Source organism: Oryctolagus cuniculus, chromosome 3 (assembly GCF_964237555.1).
Source record: "Oryctolagus cuniculus chromosome 3, mOryCun1.1, whole genome shotgun sequence".
NCBI lineage: Eukaryota > Metazoa > Chordata > Mammalia > Lagomorpha > Leporidae > Oryctolagus > Oryctolagus cuniculus.
The window spans coordinates 61462706-61486786 of record NC_091434.1 but is presented as its reverse complement, the minus strand read 5'-3'; the positions used below and the strand labels follow the sequence as shown (position 1 = coordinate 61486786).

Sequence of the window (24081 nt, the reverse complement as noted above, 5' to 3'; positions counted from 1 at the left end):
GGACCAGCCCTGGCAGTTGCAGCCATTTGGGGAGTGAACTAGGAGATGGAAGATCCATCTCTCTCTCTCTCTCTCTCTCTCTCTCTCTCTGTGTGTGTGTGTGTGTGTGTGTCTGTCTGTCTGTCTTTCCCTCTCTAATTCTGCCTTTCAAATAAATCTTTTTTTTTAAAAGAAATTGATCAAAAAGTTAGGGAGAAATTATAATGATGGATATTTAGGTTCAATTTGAGACAAATGACCAGAAACTTGTTAAGTGGGGAAGAACATATGAAAGTAATTTTAAAAGTTCATGGAAAACTGGATTAAAAGATAAGTTTATTTTGGTATAAGATATTTTAAAACTTATTCACATGAGATGATTTTCAAAATTTCATAGAAAGTACATATTATGAAAAAACTATGCATAGATCTTTCAAACACAAATTTTTCTAAATCTTTGAATTATTTTTAAAAAAGATTTTATTTATTTATTTAAGAGTTAGAAGTATAGATAGAGAGGAGGGAGAGACAGAGAGAAAGATCTTCTATTTTCTGGTTCACTCCCCAAATGGCTGGAGCTGGGAGAATCTAAAACCAAGAACCAGGAGCTTCTTACGGGTCTCCCACATGGGTGTAGGAGCCCAAGCACTTGGGCCATCTTCTACTGCTTTCCCAGGCCATAGCAGAGAGCTGGATTGTTCTGGAACTGTAGGCGGAGGCTAAGCCCACTATGCCACAGTTTCATACCACCTATTGTGGCAATGATTTCCATAATGTCACTGCTGCATGAAAAAGTGAATCTTCTTATTTACTACATCTTATTTGCCTCGTCAGAACTCTAAATTTGCTTCTTTAGAACTACAAAATCGTAACATTGGAACTTAAAGGAATCACAAGATATCATTTGATCTTGTCTTCTACCTACAGATATTTGAAATAGCAAAGGTTGTAAGAGAGTAGATAAGATTCTGTTTTGAAGACCCCTGTCATATAAGATGTTTTATCTTTCATTCTAATGGTCAGCAAGATTCTTTCTCTAGTTTAATTTACATCCCCAAGCACAGAGAACAACTGATCTCCAAATAGCTCACTCACCTGAAGGCATGAATCAAATCATGCGAGTAAATAACTGACACTCTACAAAGTAGTTGTTGAATTATGATGTTCAGTAGGTTAGGTGGGTTAAATGCATATGACACTTTCATCTTAAAATAGATTTATCAGTTTATAACTCTATGTTCAGTCAAGGAGCACCTGTACTCAAAATTTTAAGAAGAAAGAGAGTTTCTCTTAAAAATGTACCTGATAAAGTAGTGAAAATTATTCATGCCATTAAATTTAAAGCCTTCAGTAAACACCTTCTGAATATTCCAGGTGACACATTGGGAAGTCTTCATATAAAGTACTTCTGCTGTGTATGAAAGTATCATGACCCACATGGGTGGTTGGAACTCAATCACTTGAGCCATCATTGCTGCCTCCTAGGGTCTACATTAGTAGAAAGGTGGAGTTAGGAGTTAGAGTCAGACGCATGCCAGACACTCATATATGGGATCGGATGGCTTAACCAGCATTTTAACACAACAGGCTACGTGCCTACCCTAACTTCATAGATGTAAAAATGTTCAAAATGCTGAATACTGTTCTCACCTTGCTTATTTAATTTGATTCTTTGAGAAGATTCTACACTTAATTTAAGAAACCCAACTATTTCCCATGATATTCACATTTAATCATATCTGAAAATTGATAGACTTGTAAAAATAGCATCAATGTTGAAATCCTGGAGTTTGCTTCAAGCTCTATTTCTAACTATAGTAAAAGCAGAGATAATCAATCCTGTCATCAGTGTCCCAGAAGTTGTTAAGCTCTTTATGCTAGTGCCACCAACATCTGATAAAAATAGTGATATCAATTAATTTACATTGAATGATTATTATCTTCAGCCCCCCCCCCAACACATTCCCAGTTATCTCACTGGAACCTCAGAACAACCCTTCCAGTTATATTTCAAGGTCATTTAATTCACAGAAAACAAACTGCATACACTCAGCTGCTGTGCAGAACATGCTCTGCATTTATCTATCAAAGTCCAATACTCACCGAAAGTAGATGTAAGAGGAAAGGTGCCTTCTTTCCTATATACAATGCCAAAAATTTTTAAAATATTAATTTAAGAAAGATTTACATTTCAAACAATTTCTGGTGAAAGATTTACTTTCATTGAGAAAACTCAAATCGAGATGTCTACTTTTCCAAAGATAATTCTGGCAACTTTTTATTATTCCTATAATTTTCTGGATTATGGTAATAGGACAGGGACATTAGACTAAAATAAAACATTAAGACAACATATATAACAGCCAACTCAAAATGGATCAATGACCTAAATACACAAAGTGAAACCAAAAAACTATTAGGAAAAAACATAGGGAAATATTTTAAGACACTGGTATGGACTTTTTTTTCCATAAGATCCCAAAAGCACAGGCAGCAAAATCAAAGCTAGACAGATGGGATTATATCAAACTAAGAAGTTTCTATGCAACAAAAGAAACAATGAACAGAGTGCTGATACATATGACATAACAGGAGAAAACAGACAGATGAATATTTATAAATTCATACACTTATATATCACTCATCTGACAAAAGATTAATACCCAGTATAAGGAACATAAAGAACTCAATAGCAACAATACAGGCAGAATAGAGGGGGACTGGATAATGAGTACCAAAACACATTAGAAATAGTTAAGTTCTAGGGTTCCCCAGCACAGTTGGGCAAACATAATGAATCACATACTTTATGAAGAACTAGAAGACAGGAGCTGGTAGATTCCAACCAAAAAGAAAAGATAAAGTCAAACACTCATTATTTGATTTGATCAGTTTATACTGTCTGCATGTGTTGAAATACTGCACTGTATTCCATAAAAGTACACAAATATTATATGTTAATAAAAAATGGGGGCTGCTAAAGGCATTCGGATCTGGCTGAAAAGCCCATGAGAGTATTTCAGGCATGGAAAGCCAAGACACTCTGGCAAAAGATCTCTGCGAGTGAGATCCCAGTGGAAAGAACAGGTCTTCAAAGAAGGAGGTACCTTTCTCTGAAGGGAGGAGAGAACCTCCACTTTGACTATGACCTTGTCTAAACAAGATAAGAATCAGAGAACTCAGAGGGCTTCCATAGCCTTGGAAACTCATGACTGGAGCATAGGGAGATTACTGATGCCATAGACAGGAGTGTCAATTGGTAAAGTCAACAACAGGAGTCACGGTGCACTTACTCCTCATGTAGGATCTCTGTCCTTAATGTGCTGTACATTGAGACTTAATGCTATAACGAGTACCCAAACAATATATTTCACTTTGTGTTTCTATGGGGGTGCAAACTATTGAAATCTTTACTTAATGTATACTAAACTGATCCTCTGTAAAAAAAAAAAAAAAAAAAAAAGAAAAAAAAAGAAATTATCAACTCCCAACTTGACTCTCACTGGGATTAAACATGACAATAGGTCGGATCTGATTTCATCATCATAAAAAAAAAAAATGGGGGCTGGTGTTTGGTGGACTGATTAAGATGCCTGCATCCCATGTTGTAGTGCTTGGGTTCAAATCTCAGCTTCACTCCTGAGTCTAGCTTCCTCCTAATGCGCTCCATGTGAGGCAGCAGGTGATGGCTCAAGGACTTAGCTCCCCGCCACCTACACTGAAGATCCAAAATGAGTTCCTGGCTTCCAGCTCTGGCCTGGCTCAGTTCCAACAGTTACACACATTTGGGGAATCAACTGGAAGACAGGTGCCTTTTCTCTCTATTTCTTTTGGTCTCTCTATAGTTGAGAAATAAATAAATAAAAACATTCAAAAAATCAAAAGTCTAAACTCATCACCAGATCAAATAAATCTGCTATTACTCACAGATTCCACTGCACGTTATGAATCCTCTGTTTTATTTTCCTAAATATCATCCCTTTTGGCATCTGGCCAATCATGGTGTATCTGAAATGGTAACTTAAATGTTTGTTTATTTATTTGAAAGAGAGACAGAGAGGGACAGAAAGACATCAGAGAGAGACAGATAGTAGAGAGAGAGCAAGAGGCATCAATATTTCCCATCTACTGGTTCATTTCTCAAGTGCCTCTAACAATTGGGGCTGGAACAGATCATTGCCAGGCCAGACCAAAGTTAGGAGCCATGAACACAAATCAGGTCTCCCATGCAGGCGGCAGGAGCCCAATTAGTGAGCATTAGCTGGAAGCTGGAGTCAGGAGGCAGAGCCAGGCACAGAACCCAGATACTCTGATGTGGGATGTGAATATCTCAACCTTCATGCTAAATGCTGACGCCTGAAATGGTAATTTAGGACCTCACTCTCTAAACTTCCTGACTTCAAATCTTACTTGTTACATCTTATATAGGCCATAAACTGTTTTAAAACTTCCAATAAATTTAAAAATTAAAATATGCACTATAATTTCCCATAACTATTTATTGGCAAGAGGAAGGCTGCATGGTAGGCAGTGTCATCTTTCTCTAGAGTTCTGATCAGAGAATGAGATATAAGTGTCATGGCAGAAAAGTTTGTGGAAAACATTAAAATACTATGGCTACATGCTAAATGATCACCTTATTCGATTTACAAGCAAATGTGAGGAAAGTCTGGCTTCAGTGTTGCCTCAAGGTCACAGCTGCAAGTTCTGTCACTCCAGGGGACATACACTATGGCTCCCAGAGTTAAGAGGGAGAAACTCTGGCTTTGCTGTTGAAAAATGCTAAGCTGTCCAAGGCTGGCTCTTACATAATAGTTTTCACTCCTAACTCTCGGAACTACTAACACAATTAAGCCATCATTATCAACGAAGCAATTAAACTTCCTGGAAAATGCAATTAAAAGATAAATTTATTTTGGTGAAAATATTTTTTTGAAATATATGCTTATAAGGGGTCTTCAAAAAGTTCAAGGAAAATGTATAAATGAAAAAAATCACCTACAGACTTCAAAAATTTTGGCAACAAAATAAGTTTACCTTTCAATTCCATTTTCCATGAACATTTTAGGATACCCTTGTACATCTCAGTGTCTTCCACTGATTTTGAAGTACTTAGTAATGAAAAGAACAGGTATCAACTGAGGTCAAGCTATCAGCTAATATGTTAAGGTTTCATTTGAATGGTCATATAATGTCAAAGAGAATATTTTTAAGGTAGCCCCTAAGAAACAATTACTCTTGAGATTCAAGCATTGTTATTCCCCCAAATACACATGTGCCCAAAGCCTGCAGACTGCTTTTGCCATCTCCAGGGTCTGCCCCGTTCTGAACTTAAAATCCTAGTTTTTGCACCACTTCCTCTGCAGAGCCTTCTCTCAGCAGCTCACCCGCATGCTCTCCTTTCTTGAAGTCTCTGAGGGCAGAGTTCATGGACAGGTGTCCCTGGAGGCCTCCAGGCATCAGGCCTGTGCCCGACTTTCCTGAAGAAGGGCATGAAAGGCAGGCTTTGTCAATCTATATTTGGGAATACATGCCCATGTGCATCTCTCTCTCACTCTCTGTGGAGAAGATCAAAGGTTTTCATCTGATGATTAAACAAGCTCGTAATCCTGGGAAACTTAAGAATCCCCATGAGTCTAACTTGTTCCCACCTTTCCAGCTCAATACCACACCTCAAGTGGGCATCTCCCTCTGGAATACTGCAATGGCTTGGCCTGCTCTTGGGCCTTTGTCTACCCCTCCTTGTGTTCCATCCCCAGCAACCCTGCCAGTGTGATCTTTTAAAACACCAGCCATGGTGTCATATTCAACTCTGTATCCTGTTACATACTTAACACTATTTTGAGCACAGGAGGCACTCAACAAATACCCTCTGCATAAATGAATGAATAATTGAGCTCCTGCTGACACTGTGAGTCCTTAACCAGGACCCAAAAATAGACCTCCTGGACTTGCTCCCTGTGAAACCTTAAGGCCCTTTAAGCCCATGGACGTGGCACTGTGTTAGGTATAACAAGAAGTAGTCTCAGAGGACAAATTAAACCACAGTCTACAACTGGTGAAGTGAGAATATTACCAAGAAGAGGAACAGACTAGAATCAGGTTAGTAGGTATGAGTTTGTTCAGAAAGTCATGGAGTATCTTCCTTTGAGTGAGAAATTACAAAGAGCTATTGCACAAATATACCTACATACTTTTTAATATGTGATCAGATATATGGAAAACTATAACCTAGGAGGACCAAAAGCTTAGAGAGGAAAATTTCATGCAAATATTATTTTAAGTTATTGGTGTCTGAGGCAGCAGCTTTGAACTTTAGATAGAAACAGACTGCCTGTCCTCCAGGTCAGGCTGACTCCAGCTTGCCCCAGAGCCCTGCAGACAAAGCTCCCATGCCAAGTCTTGACTATATGTGAACAGAACATTGAACAGCTGCAAACTTCCACTGTAGTCTGGAATAGTCCCTGGAGACAACTGCCTCAGCACAGAAGAGCCAAATAAACACTAATGCATCTGAAATTGTCCCTACAGTATTGTGGAGCCCTCATGTTCCCTAATCATAAAGCTCCTTTAACCCTGAAGTCCTGCTGGTTGAAGTGTCCAGCCTGGGGCAGTTCAGAGCTGTCTGGACATCCTGTTGCCCATAGCTTGCCAACATGCTGAGTCCTGAGTCCGGCCCCAGAGGTGGCTGAGCTCTAAATCAGAAGAAGTGACGAGGAGGGCCAGTCAGTCTCCTGCTTTAGTGGCTGTAGTACTGAGTTAGGCTTCCTTCGAAAGCAGCTATACCAGAGGCAAGAAAAGACAGGGCAGACACATGACTGGGAGATCCCCGAGGTGGGGGGAAACCAGCAGACGTTCAGGTATATGACGGGTTTACGTGTGCTCATCAGGTAAGGGTGACCACACTTGAAAAGCCACATGCACGACCAGCGTCAGTCATCACAGCTGTAGGGAGACACTCAGAAGTGAGGTGGTCTAAACTATGTTAATAAATAAAACATGTAGTGACCCTATTTTAAAAACAATTCCTCCTCTACAGTTATTCCAGCAAGAATATTTGCAGGTGATGATTCTGTTTAAAGCTTATTCTTTCCTTCACCGTCCTGAGGAGCTCTGCTCGAAAATCATCGGTCAGGACACAGCAAGGTCTGGTCTATGACAGAGTGGGATAAGCGAATCATAGTGACTCAGGACAGGATGTCACAATAGACAGAGGGAGAAGGGTGACTCGCAGTAGAAGTGTGCCCAGCAGGGGAGCCAGAGCCTCAGAAGGGTAATGAGGGTGCCCCTTGTGGAGGCAGGACAACACAACATGCAGGAGTCTAAGTAGAGTGGGGGAGAACTGATGCTGGGGCACTGGCTCCATTTTCAGTGGGCTACTGCAGCATGGGTTGGGATGAGGAGGGCTTCCACACGCAAGGCTGAAGAGTTCTGGGGGCTCCACGTGGTGTTTCACAGCCCAGGTGTGCTGAGGAGGCACCTATGTGGGAAAAAGGTAGAAATGGCAATGGGAGACAGATACCCACAGGGATCTGTTCAACACGTAAAATTAAGTATAATAGCAGTCAGTTTCTTAATAGTGGGGAGGTGAGTTATAAGTGAGGAAATGGAGAAAATAAGAGGATACTCTGTGGTGCAGGATTGGAGGCATCAGTGTGTACTTCTGGTTTTTAACATATACTGGCATTCATAGAAATAAATACACAAGCACGTGTGTGTGTGTGTGTGTGTGTGTGTGTACTTACACATCTACTCTCCTTTGCATGGCCCACTGGGAGGGCTCCAGGGCAGCAACATCCCCAAAGGCCATGGGCACACCTACTACCCAGATCTTGGTTTCCAAATCATTCTCCAGTACAAACAACCATGATTCTTGAAGAAAAGGCTGAAATCGGGGATTGGTTAAGAAAAATTCAAAATGAGCCTGAAATGTCTTCCTGTTCCGCATAGTAAAGGAAGTGCTCAAAAATCACAAGGATCCTGAGTGAAAAGAACTCAGACGCCAGCTCGCAGGGTCTTGCTCTCTGGCCTCATCTAGGATAATTTTCACGTCAGAATAAATGATGGCAGTAAGGGATTATAACTCATTGAATAAAACAGGAAACCATAATTCATATAAAAATGAAATGATAGAAAGTTTGACGAGGAATGAGATGCTTATCTGGTTTTAGGTATCACCCCACAAAATGTGTATAAAGAAAATAGTCACTTTATGGTAGAAAAACCTAGACAACACCAACTTTATTTAGTGATCCAAGTGAATATTATCAGTAATAGCAGAAATAAAAAATGACCTGAAATCTAATAGAGTACAGTGAAGGAATACAATCACTTTCATAATATTCTACCAAAGATACACAACCTGAAATCAATTAAGAGGAAGCATTTGAAAATCCAACATGATTTGTGAATGTTGAACCACCTTTGCTTTTTGTGGATAAGTCCCACCTGATTGTGATATATGACCTTTAAAATTTATATGGAATCACAAAAGACCCAGAATAGCCAAAGTGATCTTGAACAAGAAAAATCAGGCTGGAGGCATCATGATACCTGACTTCAAAGCATACTACAAAGCTATAGTAATTAAATACATCATGGTACTGGCATAAAAACCAATACACAGATCAACAGAACAGCACAGAGTCCAGAAATAAATCTACATACATAAAACCAACAGATTTTTTACAAAAGTGGAGTAAGGATACAGTGGAGTAAGGATAGTCTCATCAACAAATGGTGCTGTAAAACTGGATGTATATATGGAGAAGGATGAAATTAGAGCCATAGCTCTCACCCTATATAAAAATCAACTCAAGATGGACTGAAGACCTAAATCTAAGACCTGTGACTGTGAAGTTGCTAGAAGACCAAATATTTAAAGTAAGAAAAATTCACCAGGAAATACTGAGGACACATATACATTTTTGGAGATAATATGGTTTGTCCCCCAAAGGTCCATGTGCTGCAATTGAAAGGCTGGTTCCCAATGCAGTAGTTATGGTGGAACTGTTAAGAGCTGGGCCTAGTGGAAGATGGTTACACTGTTGGGCACCACCCTCAAAAAGGATTAATGCCGGTCTTATGGAGTGAGTGAGTTCTCACTAGAGGTGAGTTGTTAGAAATGGAGGCCATTCTGGCTTCTTTGTCCCTTCTGCATGTCCTTCTCCCTTTCAACTGTCCAATGTTGTAATGCAGCCAGGGAAGGCCTCCCCAGAGTCTGAACAGATAGGGGCGTGGCTACCCTGTCTTGGACTTCCAGCTCCCCAAACCTCAGCTAAATAATGCTCTTTTTCTTTACAAAGCACCCAGCATCAGGTATTCTGTTACAGCAACATAAAGCAGTCTACTACAGAAGGCAGTGTTTGAAGTATGAGAAATGGAAATAATTCTGATGTATCTGTATCTCCATTTTATAAAAGCTCCATGTTTAGGACACTGGTCTATGGAGAATGTTTCCTTGATAAATGGGGTTTAGATATTCAGAAAAAAGTCACAAAAATAGAAATATGCACATATGAGAGAAGGGGACATACATTATTCAAGATAAAGGATACTTGCAAACAAGTGAAACCCAAGCAGCAGCTACTGCTGAGCGTTGAAAGGACAACATGATATCCTTCACGCTCCGGCGTGGTACAAAGGCTGTGGGGTTTTAGTGAGGAAGGAGGAATCCTGTAACAAGCTGTCATTCTGAGAGTGACACTGCCTTTTTCAGTCATTTCATTGTATCAGTAATTCACCTTTATCCCACACATGGTGGATATTTCACTGCCTTTATCAGAACTAGAAGAAAAACAAATCAATACGGTAGGGAGGCAAGGAATCAAGGCACAAAAGTCTTTTGTGGCTATCTGTGTAACATTATGAATATTCTTTGAATCAATGTGTCACAGCACAAGACTTGTCTGAGTGATACATAAACCTTTTTCTATCTTCCTAGACAGCTAAGAGGCTTTAAATCCTCTAGACAATTGATACAGTCATACGCTGACACAATGTAAGAATTGATTAAGGTAAAATAACATAATAGTTATCTTCTACATCAAAATGGCAAACATTTGGAAACAACACTCTTTGATTTCAACTTTGCCAATGGCATTCATTAAAGGTGAAAAAAAAAAGACACTTTAACTGCAAAGTATAGGAGAAATACATAAAATTGTTTAAATTATTCTGACTTTGATGTCTTCAAGGTGCATGTTTTCTCCCAAGATTTATTGCTACTTGACGAAAATCTGGGAAAATGGTAAAATATACAGGTTGCCTGCAAAGTCAGGTAGCTAACAGAAGACAAAATTACTCTCCAATAGTGTGTAAGTTATACTTTGAAACAATATATTCAGGTGAAAGGTCTAAAATATATAGTAACATATTCAATGAAATAATCTAAAAAAAAAGACTGATCAACAAATATACCAAGACTGTCCAAAAGTCTGGAAACAAAGGGCAATAGGACATTTGTTGCAGTTACTTATATTAGTAATGGGACATGTGGCTTAACACTTAGTAGTTCTCTTAAAGGGCTGTTCGGGATGCCCACATGTTATGTTGGAGTACCTTACTTTGAGTCCCAGCTCTTCTTGCTTCCAGCTACCTCTAATATGCACCCTGGGAGGCACCAGGTGATGGCTCAAATGGTTGGGTTTCTGCCACCAATGTCAGAGACCTGGATTTTATTTCTTACTCCTAGTTTTTGCTTAGCCCTGGTTCTACCGATTTAGGGGGTATGAACCAGTATATGATAGCTGTCTGTTTGCCTGCCTCCCTGCCTGCCTCTTTCTTCACTTGATCTTAGCCAAAAGGGCAAGAAGCAACACCTATTGCTTTCTTTAAAAAAAAGTAGCTTCAGTTTAAAACAATAACAAAGAACTGTTGAGCTTTCTTTTCAGTAATCAAGGGATCAGCAAAGCATTTTAATACATTTGGAAACACAAGGGCTGTGACCACCTAAGCAGAAATATAAGTTAAATGTACAAACAATGCCAACTACTATTAGGACAATTTTTGTTCATTCACATATGGTTTTATTTTTCAAAGTTGTGATAAGTATCTTTTAGTACTCCTCGTGTAAAATACATGCACAGTGATCTCCAAAACCATAGTTTCCTCTGAGCCCCAGTTCATCACCCAGTTTATCCCAAACAGTGTTAACACCGGGCTTGGAACAGTTTCATGTACATTTCAAAGAGCTGAATAGTTTGTGCCAATGGATTCTGGGAAACTCTGTTTTTACAAGTGAGTACTTACAGGACTCCTATTAAATAAAAGCACACATTACTAACATTGAAGCTTTAAACTGCTTGCCTGGGCAGCCAGGAAATTGGGTGTTAGGGTTATTACCGCAACTCTCAAAGTCACCCTCATCTAAAACAATGGAATCATTTGCTACTCTTAACAGCTCTTGCCAACTTGCCATTATAGTTATTTGCATACCTGTTTCCTACTACATGAAATCATACTATTTCTCAGCCTCTACCTACACTAACTCATAGTAGAAGCTCAGAAGTTATTTCTTGAATGAATGGACTAGGACACTAGAGTCCTACAAGTACTTCACCTACATAAATGGTAACCTCAACTGCTCAGATTAAGCAAAGCACCAGAAATTGTGTTATCTTCCCATTTGCTCCAAAAAGAAGTATCAGAAAATCAAAGATTCTTAAGAGTCCCTGAAGTCTCCTCGCAAGAGAGGAGGTGAGGCTGTGCCAGCAGATGTGATCATACTCTACTCCCTGCTGACAATAGAGGAGATCTACCATGCCCAACTTGGGTGTCACCCTGGACTCTCGTCTCACCCTTGAGCACTGACCAGAGTTCCCTGTCCCCTCTTAGCACACACCTCTGGAAATCCACTGGAGGAACAGACACTCCACTAAGCCACAGAGGCACAGTTCAAAGATAAAAGCCATCAGCGGAGAAAATCAACAAGTGCTGTGAAAAATGCCTACAATAAATGCAGAAATATAAGAAATAACAACAAGGAAGACAATACGATTCCCCAAAAGGAACACAACACCACTTTAATATTAGAATATGAGGACAAAGAGATTGCTGAAATTCTTGAAATGAAGAGAAATCAAATTGAAATATTAGACAAGAAGAATCCAATTAAAATAGAAAATACAGTGGAAAGCCTCACCAACAGACTTGGTGAAGCAGACAAAGAATATCTGAGCTAGAAGACAAATCCTTGGAAATAGTCAGACAAAAATATAAAAAAGAAAAATGGAAAATAGTGTTCAAGATTTATGAAATACTATCTAATGCCCAAATGTATGTGGCTTAGGAGTTCCTGAAGACATGGAAAGAGAGAATGAATTAGAAGCCCTATTGAGTGAAATAATGAAAACCTTGCAATCTGGAGAAAGAAAGGGACATCCAAGTGTAGGAAACACATAGAACTCCTAATAGACATGATCAGAAAAGATATTCACCGTGACACATTGTAGACAAACTTTACACCATTGAGGAAAGCAAAGGACATGGCGTCACTAAAGGAACCCTTCCATCAATTACTATTCAAATGAAACACTTGGTGGGGAAGATGCTTTGGAATGAATTCTAGACACTATCTATACCGTTTGTTTTGCTCCCAGATCCCTTCTCCACTCCCTGCTCATCTGGGATTTGAGGTGGGAGAGAGGGGATTATCTACTCCTCTGCACTATGATATTTGTGGCATTGGGTGAGGTTCAGCCAATGGGAGGCACCATCAGCCAAAAGAAAGCCACAGGAGAGAAGCCCAGGTGTTTTTTGTTTGTTTGCTTGCTTCTCTCCCTGCCTGCACTCCAGCAGTGGCGTCTCTGTAATAACAGCTCCTGTTGAGAAGCCCCATTCCAGCCTCCAGCTTGTAATTGACCTAGAGCCCTCCAAGACCTCCCCTCCCCTTTCAGGAATGGGAGATCAGACAGTATGGTTGATCAACAGGTATCCTAACATCTGCTGTTAACTCTTTCAAATCTGTCCACATCTCTGAAAATAGGTCTTTCCTCAAATTCTCATTGAAGATCTAAGCGGATTATGCCCTCAGTGTTCAGCAAGAACTCTAATGATATCACATAAAATGGACTCCAGCTCTACTGCTTTAGTATAAGATTAGAGCCAATTTAGAAGGAAAAAATCAGTTACCAAACCAACTAGTTCTATTTCCTCTGAACACACTGAAGTTCTCTAAGAAACTCAACAAAAAAAAAGTACAACATATATACATACATATATATATGTATATATATTTAAAAAAAGCAAATATGTGAGCATCAGTGGCAAGTATTTTCTCATTTCAACAATTCTCCAGCTGGTGGAAAACTTCAGGCTCATCAGTGGCTTCTGCATATTAGCCAAGGCCACTTTAACATTTCTAAAAGAAAAAAAAAAACAATTGGCAATGCTTCTTCAAATTATTGTTAAGCAGAAATAGAAGTACTCAAGGTTGAGCAGAAGCAAAAACAGTTTTAACAGAGAAAGGGCATGGGTCTAGCTCTACTCATTTTTAAGTAGATTATAGAGGAAGGAGGATGTTGGGTTGGGTCACAGCTGTGCAAACAGAACAAATGTATGGGGGGGGGCATTATATGACATCCCTCTGCATGAAGATAGGGGCCTGTCACCTGGGCCAGGGCTCTTGCCCACCCTACCTGGAGCAGAGGGAAGCAGAGTAAAAGGATGGGAAAGATTGTGTTCCAACTTCCCTAAACACCTTAAGTCACTTTGTCTTAACAAAAATAACTAGGGATGAAGAATTTAATTTAATTTTTCATGATACTGTGGCTCCAAGTTCAAGTATATTAAGATTATTAGAACCCTTTTAGGATGATCCTTTTAAATGTCCAGGTTTGGGGAATAACTTCACTGGTCAGTCCTCAAAGGTGCTCTATTTCAAACCTCTACAATTTCTGCTAAAACATCTATATCTTTTAACCTCTAAACCTCTGATTCTCCTACTGGAGTGGCAATAGCAGACTAGAGACAATCCTACACAAAATAGAAAATATCTATTGTGAACCAGACCTGCCAGGGTGCCGCTTGGGATGCATGTATTCTTAGCTTTTCATCCTAAGGGCTGTTTAAAGTCTAAATTTCTTCCCAAGTTCTCCTGGAGTATGATTTTTAAAGCATGAGGATACAGTATCTGAGTCAATATATTCTTTTTTTCCCAGAAGAAGCTCTTTGATTTCTCATATGCTTTTGAAATGTGGTTTGTCTACCCTGGGAAAATCTGTTCTCTCAGTTCCGTGGAAAGCTAGGAGGAGCCATGAATAACTGTCTCATCAGTACTTTTTGAACTCTACTCCTTGTTCACTATTTCTGATGGATTACTGTGTTGCCTGCATACAGCACACACAGCATTCTGTTAACGTTGCTTCTCAATCTCCCTCTGTTTTCTGTTCTGAAGCCACAAGTTACAAAGCCACACTCTGGCATAGGGAACCTGCTCTATTGTTACTTGTTGTGAAATGACTTCTCTCACAGAAAAGTGGAACATTATTGACAAGATAAATCACCAAACAAGAAGAAAAGCTGAAAAGGCAAGGAGGAATATATTATGCATATCAAGAGCTACTCATTTATTCTATTTTGCCACATCACAATGCTTATAATTAAAGCACTCCCCCGCCCCACTGGGTTTTCATATGTAGAAGTATCAATCTTACAAAGCAAAAGCAAACAAGCAAAATGCCTGAGAGAACACTGGCAGCTTTGAGTTTTAGGAATCCATCATACAAGCAGAACAAGTACTCTAGAACAAAGGGAAGCAGGAGGAGAGGAATAGGGAATAACTGTGGATGTTACTTTTAGGGAACAATATCTTCTACAGGGTTGGTTCAGTACTGAAATTCATCCAACTCCATGTGAATTCTCATTTTTTAACAGTATTCTTTTTGGGACCAGCACTGTGGCATAGCTGGTAAGGCCGTCACCTGCAGTGTTGGCGCCAGTTCCAGTCCTGGCTGCTCTACATCTGATCCAGCTCTCTGTTAGAGCCCGGGAAAGCAGTAGAAGATGGCCCAAGTCCTTGGACCCTGCAACCACATGGGAGACCCGGAATTAGCTCCTGGATCCTGACTTCGGATTGGCGCAGCTCTGTCCATTGCTGCCATCTGGGGAGTGAACCTGCGGATGGAAGACCTCTCTCTCTGCCTCTGTAACTCTGCCTTTCAAATAAATAAATAAATAAATCTTTTAAAAAGGAATATTTTTTTCAACTAACTTCTTTACCCCGGAATTTCAAGCATTTCAGCCAATATCAAAGCAATTCTCTCCACAGAGTAAAGGAATTAACATTGCAGGCTAAAGGGATATCACAAACAGGTGAACTCCACATGATGTTGAGTTCTGCAGCTACCAGGGGAAAGAACACAAGGATTTTACAGCTACTTCCCATGAAGAATTTAAAGAAAACATATTTAAATGGCACAATCAGGACAATTAATCATTCTACATTAACACAGGTTACATTACATCTATACATGTTTAAAGCTTAATACAGGTTTCATTCTGTGTTTACATCATTAAGAAGGGTCACCAGTTTAAAGGAATGCCAGAAGTTTACCTTTCTTTTTATGGACAGTATTAACGTTTCCTGCAGGGATTTCTGTCCATTCATAGACAATAATACTTTTACCTCTAAATTTCTATTTGCATAATAACTGTAAAGCCAGTAGTTGACATAAAAAAGTACAACATACAAAATTATAGCTACTACATGGGCATGCACTAATCCTGCACCAGGAAATGTGCAAAATGTTTTATGTGCATTGCTTTGATTAATCCTTATGATCCTGAAATTCCACAGGGTGTACATTATGATCCCCAAGTAAATCAAAGACAAGAAAACCCAAGGCTTCAACAGAATAAATGATTTGACAAGAGACACAGAACTAGTAAGAGTTGGAGCTGGGCATCAAATCCAAGTGCATATTGTTCCATGTTTTTATTTCCTCTTATAACTGAAGAGCAGTGACACCAAAGATGATCACATTTGACTTATCAGAACACAAATACTGGGGCTGGTGCTGTGACACAGAGCTGGTTTGAGCACTCGTCCCAGTCGCAGCTGCTCCACTTTTGATCCAGCTCCCTGCTAATGTGCCTGGGGAAGCACCGGAAGATGGCTCAAGTACTTGGGCCCCTGCACCCATATGAGAGACTCCAGTGGAGTTCTGGGCTCCTGTTTTCAGCCTGGCCCAGCCCCAGCCACTGCAGCCATTTGGAGAGTGAACCAGTGGATGGAAGATATTCTCTTTCTCTCTTTTCTCTTTTCTTTCTCTTTCTCTTTCTCTTCCTCCCTCCCTAACTCCATATTTCAAATAAATGTAAGTCTTCAAAAAGAAAAAAAATACTCACAAATGTCAGTTTCAAGTATATTAAGCCAAGCATAAGCTACCTCATACTGAAATAACTTGAGAAACTATTTAGTAAAAATTCACACTCCTCAGGCTAGAGTCCTTGGATATCCTCATCTGGAGCTGTTTCTCAACTTTATCTTTTTTTAAATTATTGCTCCCAAGGGGCCCTCTAAAACAATTTTTCTTTATTGCCTCCTGTAAAATTTTATTTAAAATTTACTGAAAAGACTGAGAGACAGATGCAGAGAAATAGAGTTTTGATCTGCTGGTTCGCTCTCCTAATGCCCACAATGGACCCTGGGTTGGGTCAATACTGACAGCCACAACTGCAATCCATTCTCCCATGTAGGTGGCAGGGGCTAATTACATGAGCCATCACCACTGCCACCCAGAGTTTGCATGATCAGGAAGCAGAGCTAGGAACTGAACCTAGGCATTTTAATATGAAATGCAAGCATCCTGTTTGGTGTCTTAACTGCTAAGCTAAATGTTCAGCCTTCTGTAAATTTTTAATACTAAAATGCAGCATATGTCTGTGTATGTATCATACGAATAATTGTGCTTTATACACGAGAAGTGTTTTGGTCCCTAGAATGAATTTCTGCCACTAGGGGTAATAAGGAGGCATTGTATAGAGAAGATACCTCCTTATCTCGCTAAGACCTCCCAACTACTGGCTACTGCTTACAATTGCATAGGGTTAGGATTTTAGAGCTTGAACCTAAAGGTTTTGAGTGTGTTAAAATGCAAACACGTAGAAAATCTTGATGAACCACTAGAAGCCATTTATACTATGGAGTGAATATTGGAAAGCCAGTTTGATAGGAGAACGTGAGGGCACTCATGTTAGAGGGGAAGGGAAAGGACAGACAGCCTTGACATCCAGAGCCTGGGTCACAACCACACTTCAGTCCAGTCCTGTTGAACATGCAAAAGATGTGAACTCCCATTTGCAATGAACAAGAAAACTCAGTCATTCGGCATCCTGGTGACCATCGCCCTATTGATTAGTGTGTAAATATGAGGTTTCCTGCCGGTGAAGATTTGCTGTTTGGTTCCTTTCAGGCCTGTTTGCATGTTCCCAACTGCTACGAGGCCAAGAATAAGTAAGTTTATGTAATGTTCCAAAGAAACAGCTCGACACTATGGCTCATTTTAACCAAGGTATGAATAGGAGACAGAAATGAATTCACAAACACTTCTTTCACATGCCTGGTAAAATATAACTTTTCACTCCCAGAAGCCAAAATGGTCTTAACCATTGAAGTAATTATAGCTCACAAGTATAATTTAGAGTTAGTTTCAGTTGACTCTAAATTCACACAGGAAAATCATTCACACAGCTTAGTGGAACACTGAAATTAGTAACTTCATAAAGCCCATCAGGGTAAAGCAATCCTGGGAAGTATGGTGAATCCAAATAGAAATCAATGACTGATAATTTAATAAGGCAACAATATTTGTCTATCATTTATTAGTTACTGACTTAAGGCTAAAGTACTATACCTGACCTTTTATAAACATTACCTACCTAACCCTTATGGTAATCTTTACTGCTCCTGTCTATATTTACAGAAGAAATGTTTGCAGACTGGTTATTTTCCTGAAATCACTCAGAAGCAGATGAGAAAGGGTTCAACCTCCTGTTGTCTCAGCCTCATGCTTTGCCACTCAGTCACCATGAGATGAAGAAAACTCCAAACTTTAAATTTTCAAGCAAACAGAGGAAACTTTGGGCACATGGAGAGGTGTAGATATGTTGCAAAAATATTTGGGAGCTACTGTACAAGTGACCTCAATTTCAGGATCTTAAAAAAAAACCAGCATTATCAAGGTGAGTATTGGTCAGAATTTCATTTACAACACTGAGGGACATAAAGTATGCATGTATCAGGGCCTTGGTGAAAGCTTTTAAAAATGACAGCCACTTCAGACAAGCACAGTGTGTTTCTAGAGGCTTGGCCAATTTTCCTAAATCACCTAAATTGTTGACTTCCCACAATCCATATGGAGCCTTCTGAACTGCAGGGGACTCCCATGTGAAACGATGCCTCTTGCCTAAAATTTAGCTCATTCTATGAAGGTGTATAGTGTTTCTAACAAGACAGGAAAGTAGAAAGTGAGAGAGCAGAAGAACTGCCAAGCTGAGTGAAACTTTAAGAACCATTTTATACAGGATGAATAGGAAAAGTGTTGAGGATTCATGACCAAAACCTGGGTTTCCTATTCATCGTCATTTATAATGTACTAGAATAATAGCAAAAATTACAATTATAATCAGAGCAAAAAATGCCCCCCAATATATCACCAGTTATAGGCTTTCTTTGTGCAGACTGATCAAATATTTAAATTATGTAAACACATAAAAATTTAAACTACTAAGATAGTTACGTTCACAATATCCCAAATGGGTTACAAAACATCTCTAAATATTGACACTCTTAGTAACTCCACAACAAACACTGAAGCTGTTCCCACGTGTGCGGTAATGTGTGCAACTGGTCAACGTGGAGCCGCTGCAATGAGAGCTGCTCTCACCCGTCTTCTTGATGATCCCAGAAGCTTGTTCAGTCGTTGCTAACCAGAAAGTTCCTCAACTCACTGTGCACTTACGGATACATTCTACTAGGAAAAACATCTGTTTCCCAAATAAATTATCCAAGCCCTAAAATTGCCAATGTCTTACAGTACTAAATTGACAGTAAATGAAACAGCCTATGAATGAAGCATGTTAAAATGTTTATGTAGCTTCCAACGAAATTCTTAATTATGCTCTTCTAGAAAAGTGAGAAAACGCCCTCTATTTTATCTTCTTTGAAAAGTTCTGCCATGTTTCTATTAAGGCTAATGCATGCACATGATATATTTAAAATACTTTATATAGAATATATAATTATGAATATTACTAAAATACACAGCATATGAACTCTTCACCTTTTCAACATTCCACTACGTGAAACTAATTCTAAAGGTTACAATCTGGGCATTTTCATTTTTAAAAAATGTTAGTGAAGTATATGCATCTCTTTTTAGCAAATGTATCAGATGTATTTTAACAAAATATACAAGTCACATTAACATTTAGATCAGGAGGACTCTAGTAACAGTCTATAACAACTACTGATCAAACCCCAAACTGTTTTGGCCATCTGCGTGGAGGGGAAAACAAAAGTATAGGTCAAATGTTAATCCAGATTGCTTCTATAACTTATGTACACATTTCCAAGATTGTTTTCAACTGCCAAACCTCACTGCTTAAAAATCTCAAACGACAAAGAATCCCAATCACCGCACTGCCCAGCACCATATGAAACCTGTAGTCTGGAAAACTCCAACTAAAGCCAAGAACATCTACAGATATGTTCCCTGTCACCTTAGAATAATTCTACGGTTTGTAAGTTATGCTACTTACCTAGAAGCATGTTTCTTAGCAAGAGCTGATTCAGCCAGTCTGCAAACGGCAATGTCTGTAACAAATGTATCAGGAGCCGAGAAGTACCTGAGCCTGCCACAGGTTTGATTACAGACTGTGAACCCTCACAAACTCTTCCTTGTATCCTAAGCCGGCTGGAGTACTGGCTTACTGTACTCACTCACTGTGTACCTCATTTGAAACTAACAATACAGCGACTGTCAGTAGGTGTTGCCTCCTCAGCCTACACAGCCAAAAAAAATTATGGAAAAGTAGATGACTTCTCTGCAGCTTAAGATGTAAACTCTGCATTGATCATGCTGGTCTTTAACATTTCAGGGAATACTTGCTGCTCAGCACACAAAGAAGAAAAATAAACTCATGCAAACAAACTTATAAAAACCATGCTTTAAAAATGTAATTTTTTAAAAAATAACTTTTTTCCCCAATGTTGTTTTCTCTAAGACTTTCCCACATATTTAAGTATAAACCAGAGAGAAGTTCTGCTACAGAAGAAACACAGTGTACCAGGCATGATTTAAAGGAAAATTGGATATTAAAATTGTTATCATTCACCCAGGATCAGAAAATGCAAATATATTTATTATTTGCTGTTAGGAGCCTGACTTCCAAGGAGATTTCAGTTTCACAATGGATTGTTTGTTTGACTCCAATTCAGAGATAATGATTTTTTAAATAGGTTTCCTCTGAGAGGAGAATAAGCCTTATAGTTTTAAAGCACTAAGGATACTGCAGTGAGCATTTAACAAAGGAACATCTCATTGCTTCTTATTTTTCTACTGGATGTGTATTAAAAATTTTTAAAAAGAAAACATATCTGGGCCCAAAGGAAGAATACACGGCATGCCATCCAGCATGAAAGCCAATGAGATAAATGTGACATCTGAGCCATTTTCTAAAATAGAACAAAATGACATGTCCAAATGTTAAATATTTCAGCTATTGTTTTAAAATTAACTGATACTACCTTTTACACATTCCAGTGACAGAGGGCAGCCATTAAACTCTGCCTTCCTGGAGTCTAAATAATGAGTTCTGCAGGTACTTGTTCATGTTTCTGTCTTTCTCTATTCCTTAATGTGGAAGTTCAACTTTTATATGACTACCTACACTTTTTTTTTTTAATAAAGCAACGTTATAAAGTTAAGAATAGCAAAAGTGAGGGAAAGAGTCTGAGCAAAGTGTGAAAACGACATCAATCCAGGTGGTCAAAAGAAGAGGGGGAGGACTAGGAAGTTGGGAATAAGGCAGAGAGATGGCCAAGGGTGATAATGATAAAAATCATTTTCACTATTCAAAAATGCAGTCTTCCTGCAATTTAAGTATATATTAATTACTTATAGAGAGAGAGTTCTCAGGAGTGATGGTCAGTTTTCAGTGTCAACTTGTCTGGATTAAGAGATACCCAGAGAGCTGGTGAGCCATGACTTCTGGGTATTACAGCAGGGTGCTTCTGGGGCAGACTTGCCCTCAGTATGGACAGGCACTGTGCAATCGGCTGAGCAGCGAATCAAAACAGAGAGGCAGAATAAAGGAAAATGAGCTCTTTTTCTGGAGCTGATACACCTGCCCTTTCACATCAGAACTACAGGTTCTCTGGCCCCAGATTCCAAGAATTGCATGAGGGTCCTGCCGGGTCCTCAGGCCTTTGGCGTAGGACTGAAGAGTTCTTAGATTTCCAGTTCTCTTGGTTGTGAGACCTCTGGATATGGACTTAGCCTTGCTACTAGCTTCTCTTGTGGGTGGAGTATCATGGGACTTTTCAACCTCCAAAAGTGTGTAGGCTAATTCCCCAAGTAATCCCTTCTCACCTATCTATCTACATGAGGCTACTTCGAAAAGTCTGTAGAAAATGCACAACATGGGCTGGCGTAGTGGGTTAATATGCTGCCTGCGATGCCAGCATCCCAAATGAGTACTGGCTTGTGTCCTGGCTGCTCCAGTTCTGATCCACCTCCCTGATAATGCCACCCATGTGGGAGACCTGGGAGAAGCTCCTGGCTTTGGCTTGGCCCAGCCATGGCCATTATGGCCATCTATGGGAGTGAATCAGTGGATAAAAGATCTATTTCTCTGTAGCTTTACCTTTCAAATAAATAAAAAAACTTTCCCCCAAAAAAGAAAGAAAATGCACATTAACCTCATTTTTACACATTGAAGTGCCCTCTTACATCCTGTTGGCTCTGCCTTTGTTGAGAACCTTAATGCATGAGGCAATGCTGATGCTCTTTGTCCTGTGACTACACTTTGGGAATTATTGCTCCAGCTCATTGGATTGCCAGAATATCTAGGATGAGGACAGTTCCCACTGTGGACTTTCCATTCTCATATTTTGTAGATTCTAAGACCTTCTGTCACATTCTCACAGCTCTGAATATGGGTGCATTCGTAATTAATCATATCTAACAATAACTGCTCACAGGGTAGCAATCCAGACTGCAGTTAATATCAGTGAGTATGTGAACTTGGTCATAGCTGCTGATATTGTCTCTTCAGTTGAGTATCAGCCGTTTTTTAAAGACTGATTTATTTATTACTTGAAACAGTTATACAGAGAGAGAGAGAGAGAAAGACAGAGAGATCTTCCATCTGCTGGTTCACTCTCCAGATGGCTGCAACAACCTGGGCTGGGGCAGGCCAAACCTAGGGGTCAGGAGATTCATCTGGGTCTCCCACTTGGGTGGCAGGGGCCCAAACACGTGGGCCATCTTCCACTGCTTTTCCCAGGCCATTAGCAAGGAGCTGGATCGGAAGTGGAGCAGCTGGGGACATGAACCAGCACCCATATGAGATGCCAGCATCGCAGGCCCCAGCTTTACCCTGCTATGCCACAATGTCAGCCCCATGTGATACCATTTTTGAGTTGTCTGTTTTTTCAAGATATCTTTTAAATCTACACTTAAAAAAACTGTGCTATCATTTGGCATTAAAGCTACTTTTTAAAAGCCACTTTGGCTTGTCTCTAAATGCCATTACAAAGAAAGCATATAAACAGGACTGTTATGTATGTTAATAGCGAATCCATTCTTCATTACTGGAAGAATGACAGCAATTTCAGATTGTCTTGCAAAATAACAACCAATTACTTTAGAGTTAGAAGGTAACCACAAGAGAGAGAAGCTGTGGTCCATGTAGAAGTTTTGCCCATCGCAGGCCCAGTAATACAACTGAAGGTGGGAGAAACTGCCAGACCCTTGAACAGAAATTTCAAAGTGATGAGTTGCTGGTGTGAATAAGTCACAAATCCAAAGAGAATTTCTTTAAGGTCTATGTCATAGCTTATTGGCAGTATTTTTTTAGTGATATATTTTCATTTTATTTAAAAGGCAGAGAGACAAAACAGATATATAGAAAAGTTCCACCTGCTGGTTCACTCCCCAAATGCCAACAGCCAAGGCCAAGGCTGGGCCAGGCTGGACCCAAAAGGCCAGAACTCCAGCTTGGTCTTTTTACAGGGTCCAAAGTAGTTGGGCTATCACCAACAGTTTCCCAAGGTGTGCATTAGCAGGAAGATAGATTGGAAGCAGAGTAGTCAAGACTCAAACTGGACAGTTCCATATGGAGTACCTCTCAAATAAACTAAACATCAAATGCCCATCCCTTGATGTTTTTTTCCAGACTTCTAGCCTCCAGAACTTCAGATAATAAATTTCTTTTTTTGCCCCCTTGCCAGTATTATTTTGTTATGGAGACCTCAGCAAATTAATACAAGGGGCTTCAAAAAGTCGGTGGGACAATTGAATTAAAAAGTTTACTTTGATGTAAAAAATTTTTGAAATTTATGGATAGTTTTTTTTCATCATACACATTTTTCATGAACTCTTTGAAGATCCTTTGTATAAAGGGATTGCAAAAATTCTTTACACCAAAATAAACTTATCATTCAAATCTAGTTTTCCATGAATTTTTTAAAAGTTTATTTTCCACCCCCCCCAAGAAAAGTTTTATCTAAGGAATACAAACTTCATGCATTTCATAAGTAAAACTTTAGGAATATAGTGATTCTTCCCACCATATCTACCCTCCCACCCCTCCTCCTCCTCCCTTTCCCATTCCCAGTATCATTCTCCACTAAGTTTCATTTTCAGTCAACTTTATACACAGAAGACCAACCAAGTAAAGAGTTCAACAATTTGCAAGGAAAAACAAAAACAAAAACACAAAATAAACTGTTCCTCAACAGTCTAGACAAGGGCTGCCATTAACTTTTTTAAAAAAAGATTTAGGGGCCGGTGCCATGACTCACTTGGTTAATCCTCTGCCTGTGGTGCCGGCATCCCTTATGAACACTGGGTTCTAGTTCCGGTTGCCCCTCTTCCA

At 39.5% G+C, this 24081-nt stretch overlaps 1 protein-coding gene across 13 annotated transcripts in view; it reads right to left on the bottom strand.

Moving 5' to 3' along the window:
- ZNF385B (zinc finger protein 385B) overlaps nt 1–24081 on the bottom strand; it is a 473021-nt gene that overhangs the window by 208528 nt on the left and 240412 nt on the right. Inside the window, exon 1 of one of the 13 annotated variants that reach the window (XM_008258801.4) lies at nt 19741–23673. The exons of 11 other annotated variants lie outside the window; for them this stretch is intronic. In XM_008258801.4, the coding sequence (XP_008257023.1) occupies nt 19741–19750 (10 nt within the window). In that variant the 5' untranslated portion in view covers nt 19751–23673. Of the gene's footprint in view, nt 1–19740; nt 23674–24081 lie in introns of those variants that run through there. One more of the 13 variants, XM_070070517.1, reaches the window with a different exon arrangement.